We start from the raw sequence: 7,310 nt of genomic DNA on the forward strand, positions 1-7,310 counted from the left end.
TGGTTGGGTTGATAGGGGATCACGCGCAGCGAAGTGGGGGATTTTTTTGACGGGGCGTGGCAAGGCAGGGGAAGGAAGGAACTTCCTTTTTCCAGCAGAGGGGGTCGTGCGCGTGGGAACTTTCCTAAAATGGCCGGCCGCTATATCTGACCCATAGCGCGCGCTGTGTAGCATCGTCCTTACTTTTTTTTGCGGATCATGGTGCGCCCAAATCCGCGATCGTTTCGATACACATGATCAGTCAAATTTATGTGCGCCTAACCTAGAAGGCTTCGAGGATCGGTATGGCATACACCTTCTCCGATGTCTATGATTGATATAAAACGATCAATCAAAGTGTAATATCTTGCCCCGCCATCCCTAACTTTGGCCTCGAGGTGCTCCATGAGCTCCTTATCTGTAATCAAACCTAATGCCAACCGGTGTCGGTGCTAAAACCATCGGATCTCGAGCAGAGGATCCCCTGCTAGTGTTCTCGACTAGATGGTCACAGGAAGTAGGAAAGACATGATGTTTATCCAGGTTCAGACTATGGTAAAGAGTTAACACACCTAGATATATGATAAACTGCTATACAAATAGGGCATTGTATTGAAAGAGAATACATGTGTGGTATTTTTCTTCTCCCATTGTATCTTGCAGGCATGTTTGCTCTTAGAAAACCAAGCCTTGAAGAACGGTTTTCCTTTTGTTTCCGTTGGTTGACACGGGTGGGGCAACAAGTTTTTTTTCATCACGGTGGGGCATCATGTTGAAATAGAGAACCTGGATTCATAGGTAGATCTTGAGCCATGTTCTACGGGCATTTTTTTCTCTCTCATTGCAGCGCACAATGTTCCTCTAGTAAGTTAGAAAAAAGGAAAAGAGAAAATAAGTAAGTATAGGAAAAGGAGAGAAAGAAATCGAACAGGAAACCCGAGCCAACACGATACAGAAGAACATATATGCGACGATTGGTGTTGGAGTATCTCCTAAATGTTCCTGATTATGAGGTCGTTCTTCTCGGTCAGGCAAGATTCATGGAGATTGTGGCGACGACAACCTGGTACCTTTGGTGGGAAATAAGAAAGTTGGTTCATGGAGAGCTGGTGAAATCGCCAAGCCAAGTTAGTATGTCAGTTCGGACCCTTGCAACAAACTTCTTCACTTCAAACTCACCGAAGGCAAAGATAAAACATGATGGCTGGTCTAAACCAATGAAGGGACATGTCAAACTCAATGTTGATGCAGCTTTTGACCCTGATTCACTCCAAGGGGCAGTTGGTGCAATCATTAGAGATGACAAAGGTAATTTCGTTGCAGCAACAAATGAGAGGATTGGATTATGCTCAGATGTATTTACAGCTGAAGCTATAGCTCTAAGATTTTGACTGAATTTAGCACAGATGGTTGGTTGCAATAGGTTGGTTATCAACTCGGATAATACTGATATGATCAGTATGATGCAAGAGGGCGGGTCCTTTGCAGGTGCCACGGCTGCAATTTTCGAAGATTGCTACAACATGTACATTGATCTTTCTCATGTAGTTTATGAACACTGCCCCAAAGAGGCAAATGTTATAGCGCATGATCTAGCTAGAAGAGCAAGGTTTTCTACTCCTAGTACTTGGTTAGATGATGCTCCAATAGATTTATGAAAAAACTAACGCCCACATGTGTGGCATCTTGCACATCGCTCACACGCCTCCATCACCACTCATTTTGCCACGTATGAACAGATGACATCAGCAGGAATTTTTTTGGTTTACGGCTTAAAATGTTTTATCTCCTAATTAAAAATCAAATTAAAAATCTATTTTCACCATTAAATTCATCTTAACGAGATCTTCAAAACTAGACCCCATATTGATATGTTTCAATGATTTTTTTTCCCAAAAATTGCCATGACATTTACACTGTAGTTGCCATAGTGTTTAAACTAAAGTTGTCATGTGGCAATTTTAGTTTTTTTATGATGGCAATTTCAGTACTTTGATCATAAAAATTATTTTTTGTATGAACCATGGCAATTTTAAGTGCATGTATCATGACAATTTTTAGTTTATGGTTCATGACAAGTCTAGTTTCTTAATTCCTCATTTTATAATATGTCAAAATTTACTTTTAAATATAGTAGAAAATAGTTGAAATATATCATGGCAACTTCAGTGTGAACACCATGGCAATTCATGTGTAATAGACATGGTAACTTTTAACTCAAAAATAAATTCATCAAAATATATTGATATGAGATCTAGTTTCAAAGATCTCGTCGCGAGAGATTTAATGATGAAAACGGATCTTCAATCGGATTTTTCATTTAAAAGATAAAACATTTTAAAAACTAAAAAAAAAATCCCACACGTATGCATGCGATGATGTGGCGCAGTCTGTATGTTGTAGTGCGTTAGCGTTGTCTTAGATTTAATCCCTCTCCCTATCAAAGATGTAACCTTGATGTCCAACGAATAAAGAGGGGTTTAATGTGTCAAAAAAAAATATAGCAAAAACTCTTAGCAACTCGTAACAGCAACCGAAGCAAAGTAATCAGATCCGTCAGCGATTCTAAAGTCTAAACCTGCGATCGATTCGATACGATACGATGGACTTCCGAGGAGGCGGGCCGACGAGGAGGCATCAGCCGCAGCCTGCCGGCGGCGTCTCCGCCGGCTCCGAGGGGCTGTTGGCGCTATCCGCCAGCCTCGCGCGGGCTCTGGCCGACAAGCACGCAAACAGCAACCTGGTCTTCTCGCCGCTGTCCATCTACACCGCGCTCGCCCTCGTGGCCGCCGGCGCCCGCGGCGCCACCCTGGACGAGATCCTCCGCGTCCTCGGCGTGCCATCCCGCGGCGAGCTCGACGCGTTCGTCGCGCGCGCGGCGGGGGCCGCGCTGCAGGACCAGTCGGGCTCCGGCGGCCCGCGCGTGGCGTTCGCGTGCGGCGTCTGGAGCGACATGGCCTGCCCGCTGAAGCCGGCGTTCCGCAAGGCCGTCGTCGACGGCCCGTACGGGGCCAAGGCCTCCACCGTGGACTTCCGCGGCGACCCCGAGGGGTCGCGCCAGCTGATCAACGCGTGGGCGGCGCGCGCCACCAACAACCTGATCGAGTCCGTGCTCGGCCGGAACTCGGTGAGCGAGCTCACGCGCGTCGTGCTCGGCAACGCCGTCTACTTCAAGGGCAAGTGGGACCAGCCCTTCCACGAGAGCGACACCTCCGACGCGCCGTTCCGCCGGGCCGGCGGCGCCGGCGCCGTCGACGTGCCCTTCATGCAGAGCTGGAAGAGGCAGTTCGTGGCCGTGCACGACGGGTTCAAGGTGCTCAAGCTCGAGTACAAGATGGGGGAAGTGCGCGCGCGCCCGCGCCCGCCGTTTCATCCCAGAGACGTTGATCGTGATCCCACGAAGCCCGCCCCGTTCTTCCCTAACCGTGCCCCGCTCGGCCGTCCTGGTCGATTCTCTCATGCTGCCGCACCTTCCCGACTCGCCGTCGCCGGCTCCCATTCCAATGATAGCTACAGCTATAGCTCCAGCTCCACACAGTTCTCCATGTGCATCTTCCTCCCGGACGCCGACGACGGCCTGCGCAGCCTGGTCGACGCGATTGCTTCCCGGCCGTGCTTCCTGCACGAGCACCTGCCTACTGAGAAGGTGGACGTCGGCGAGTTCCGTGTGCCCAGGTTCAAGCTCTCCTTCCACGACAGCGTCGTCGGCGTCCTCAACAAGCTGGGCCTCCGCCTGCCGTTCAGCGAGGCGGCCGACCTGTCCGACATGACGGAGGACGACCGCTCCGGCCTCCCGCTGGTCCTGAGCGAGGTCGTCCACAAAGCCGTCATCGAGGTGAACGAGGAGGGCACCAGGGCCGCGGCCGTCACCATGTGTCTTATGCAGGAAGGGTGCGCTGCCAGGCCGAGGCAACCGCCACCGGTGGTGGATTTTGTCGCCGATCATCCGTTTGCCTATTTCATTGTGGACGAGGGGACCGGCGCCGTCGTCTTCGCCGGCCATGTCCTCGATCCCTCGAAACAATAGGAGCTACGTAGGATGTTGGAATTCCCCTATTTCGAATACATCCATGCGTTTCAGATGAGATGATGACCAAATTTTTTTACATATTTTTGCAAGGTTTACAAGTTAATTTGTTCCTTCGGGCTTATTTGATTGCTTCTTCAATCAGCCATTGGTCGTTTGATCTGCTCGAGTGATTGCTCGCTGGCTCGTTGTTGTCAGTTTCAGATTCGTCGTTGCCCAAGTTTCAGTTCCACGCCTAGGTACTCAATTGACATGCTATAGCATGGCCATTAGAGGTGCTAATCATGCCTTCAGTGCACTGATACATGCCAAATCATGGACACACCAATTCAGACGCAGAAAGGAGCCATGGACACTGCACCACTCAGGATAACAAATGAGTGCGCCCCTCGCGAGGAAGTATAGCAAACAATATACAGGTTATCCACAGTTTCACAGGCGCAGAACTACCCCAAAAAATTAATCACCACGCTACAGCTAACAGCCAAAAAAATGAGATTACATGTGTGTGCCCTTATTGGCAAAAGAGAGAAATATGAAATGAATCTTTGCATCGACGATCTGACCAAACAATCTGGACAACGAGACATCATCCTTTACCTGCTACATAAAAAATCGCAAGACCCCGAAACCATCAATCAATCTGTTCAGTGCAATGGACAGATGATGCTGCGTCTGCTCAATACTGTCGACACTGGTAGCCAATGGCAGCACCTCTTCTCCTGTTCAACTGCTGCGTGTAGTTTGTTGTAGATGGTAGCCAATGACAGTGCAACTCTTGGGAGCTACAGGCATCCAGTCAGACAGAGAAGGATTCAAAGGAGGAGGCCAGTGGATGTCTCAAACTGTTGTCGATGGTTCTGATCAAGTGTGCTACGGATTTACATTGCACTCATCCATGAATCGATCTTCTCGAGTGAGAAACCTCCTCCAGTACTTCTTGTAGTCCAGTATGCCTAACTCGAGCCAAGGCTTCATATTGCCATTGTAGTGCAATGCTGCAGAGCTCTGTGCAACCTCCGGATCGATTCCATAATCATATCCAAGTCCAGACAGAGTCGACCTCCCATCAAGGGGGTAGATGAGATTTTGAAAAGACAACAGGCTTAAAGAAAAGGCAGCTTCTCTCAGAGATACCTCGTCTTTTTTCTTGACCTGCAACACAACAACAGCAGAATAAATATTGTCCTAACCATATGAAGCACCATTGTTCGGTATTACACAGAAATTAATACAATGATGATACTTGCCCAGTAACAAAAATGAATACAGCATGCTACCTATTCCATGCAAGTAATTATTATAAACTGAATTTCACACCACATATAAACTGTCCAAATCTTCTTCCATGCCATTTTTTATGCGAGCTAAGTTTTTTATACACTGTAGCATGAAACCAACAGACAAGGCTTATACCAACCTGTTTAAGGAGCAGCAGGTAATTCTCTGTTATTTTATGCTTCCTCCATTTATCCAAATTGATCACATTCACCCCAGACATCCATGCACATGATTTAGGATCATACTTTGTCTTACCCAGGAGATTTCTCACTTGACCCAGTCTTACACCACAAAATTCAACAGCACCATTTACCTTGTCCCCCATATCAAGTTTCCACAAGAAAGACAGATCACGTTGAACAACCACATCATCATCCAATACAACCACCTTTTTTAGATCCTTGAATATTTCAGGAATAAAGAAATGTGAATGGCTGAACAATGACAAGTACTCTATTCTTGTCTGCTCAGTGGGCCGCTCGGTGCTCCTGATGAGAACACGAAACTCCTCAGACAAATACAGCTCTCGCGTACTAAACTTTGGTAGCTTCTCTAAAATCATTTCTTCATAGTTTACGACATGGATAGGTGCCTTTTTGTATGAATTTCGGGCAAACCAGTATTTCATGCCATAGAAGTTTTGAGCATCAGTTAGGATATGAAAAACATTGTTTGCTGGCTCCTACAAGAACAATAAGAACATCAGGAATGCCCATAGCAGAAGATAACAGCAAGCTAGTCATTGTAAATATCACCCACATACCTTAGAATTGATAACTGTTGAGTTGATGACAACAGAAGCTGCAAGGACATTCTTAGATAGTATAACATAGTGCCTGTGGTTTGGGGTATTGAACTTGCGAGCCGGATAAACATCAGAATCCAATGAAGGGGATTTGAAATATTCCAATGTCAACCTCATAGAGAAACAGTGGTGAGTTTTTGGCAATGTCTGAGAACCAAGATTGTAGAGGAATGCACTCTGCTTCATATGAAAATGAGCTTCATCATCGGTCATATCAAGTATCTGCCGAAGCTTCCTGACAACATTGTGGCATTCCACAGTGCATGATTTCGCTTTTGCTATTGTATGCTCCATCTGCTCTATCTTCTTGTTGATACTGAACGAAATAGCACAGTTGTCATTTGAATTATCAAAGTAGTAACTCATATATTGAAAACTGATAAATTATATGCAGGTTGGGTTTCTACTACTTCTACAAACACAACAAAATATTGTACGAGAAATTTACGGTCAAAGTTCAAATTTAGACAGGTAAATACACTGTATTTTCAAAGAGGGAGTAACACTAATGTCCGTTTCAGTCTGATGTGTGTTGCTAAGATATGGTACCATAACCTAGTCATCATAACTGAAATTTAAGATTTACAATGGAATGAATGACGAAAAGATAACAAAAGCTTAACCGTTAAAAATGTATTCTTACAAGGATGGCAGATCAGCATCAACAGCAGATGCACTGAGAACCCTCTCATGGTCTTGTATATTTTGCTTCATTTCCTGAGTAAGTGCCTCCTGTCCTTGAAGCTTGGCAATACTTGGATAGTATGAGCGGGCCACAAATAGTTGGTCTTTTAGCCTTTTCACTACTGAATCTTTCATAATTACTTTATGTTCTGTTGACCAGAGGCAGTAGCTCCCAAATTCAAGCTGACAAGCCTTTAAATTTTCCACTTCATCTGGTTTCAGGTCTTTCTTTTGTCTCTTTATATCCTTGCTAACTTCCTGAAAGCAATGCATGTGCATTATAGCAAAACCACTGGACTCTAATTGATGCAAAGATAAGGGGAGGGATAAGAACATTGATTGGAAAATTAAGTACTATATACTCCAAAAGATACTGGGTTGCAGTACATTCAGCATTGTCTTAAGATTAGCTTACCTAAGTACACTATCACATCAATCCACTAATATGGAACGCAATTATTTGAAAATATTTGCATTGTGTGCCTAAGATCTTTTATGAGATTGAGCTGACAATCTAATATCTAAAAATTATAT

The 7,310-nt window shown here is 45.4% G+C and overlaps 2 protein-coding genes across 2 annotated transcripts in view; one reads left to right on the top strand and one right to left on the bottom strand.

Annotated features, from left to right (window-relative positions):
• Window positions 1-2,932: 2,932 nt before the first annotated feature.
• Window positions 2,933-4,006, top strand: LOC119358945 (putative serpin-Z8). The gene has a single exon (XM_037625319.1). The coding sequence runs from the start codon at window positions 2,933-2,935 to the stop codon at window positions 4,004-4,006; it is 1,074 nt and encodes a 357-aa protein (XP_037481216.1).
• A 349-nt stretch (window positions 4,007-4,355) lies between these two features.
• The window catches only part of LOC119353260 (probable galacturonosyltransferase 7), a 5,095-nt gene continuing 2,140 nt past the window's right edge, over window positions 4,356-7,310 (bottom strand). Inside the window, exons 5-8 of the mRNA XM_037619854.1 lie at window positions 6,736-7,034; window positions 6,051-6,408; window positions 5,427-5,969; window positions 4,356-5,161 (exon numbers count right to left, since the gene is read on the bottom strand). Of these exons, the coding sequence (XP_037475751.1) occupies window positions 4,880-5,161; window positions 5,427-5,969; window positions 6,051-6,408; window positions 6,736-7,034 (1,482 nt within the window). The 3' untranslated portion in view covers window positions 4,356-4,879. The remainder of the gene's footprint in view (window positions 5,162-5,426; window positions 5,970-6,050; window positions 6,409-6,735; window positions 7,035-7,310) is intronic.

The sequence above is a fragment of the Triticum dicoccoides genome, chromosome 2A, assembly GCF_002162155.2.
Source record: "Triticum dicoccoides isolate Atlit2015 ecotype Zavitan chromosome 2A, WEW_v2.0, whole genome shotgun sequence".
Lineage (NCBI taxonomy): Eukaryota > Viridiplantae > Streptophyta > Magnoliopsida > Poales > Poaceae > Triticum > Triticum dicoccoides.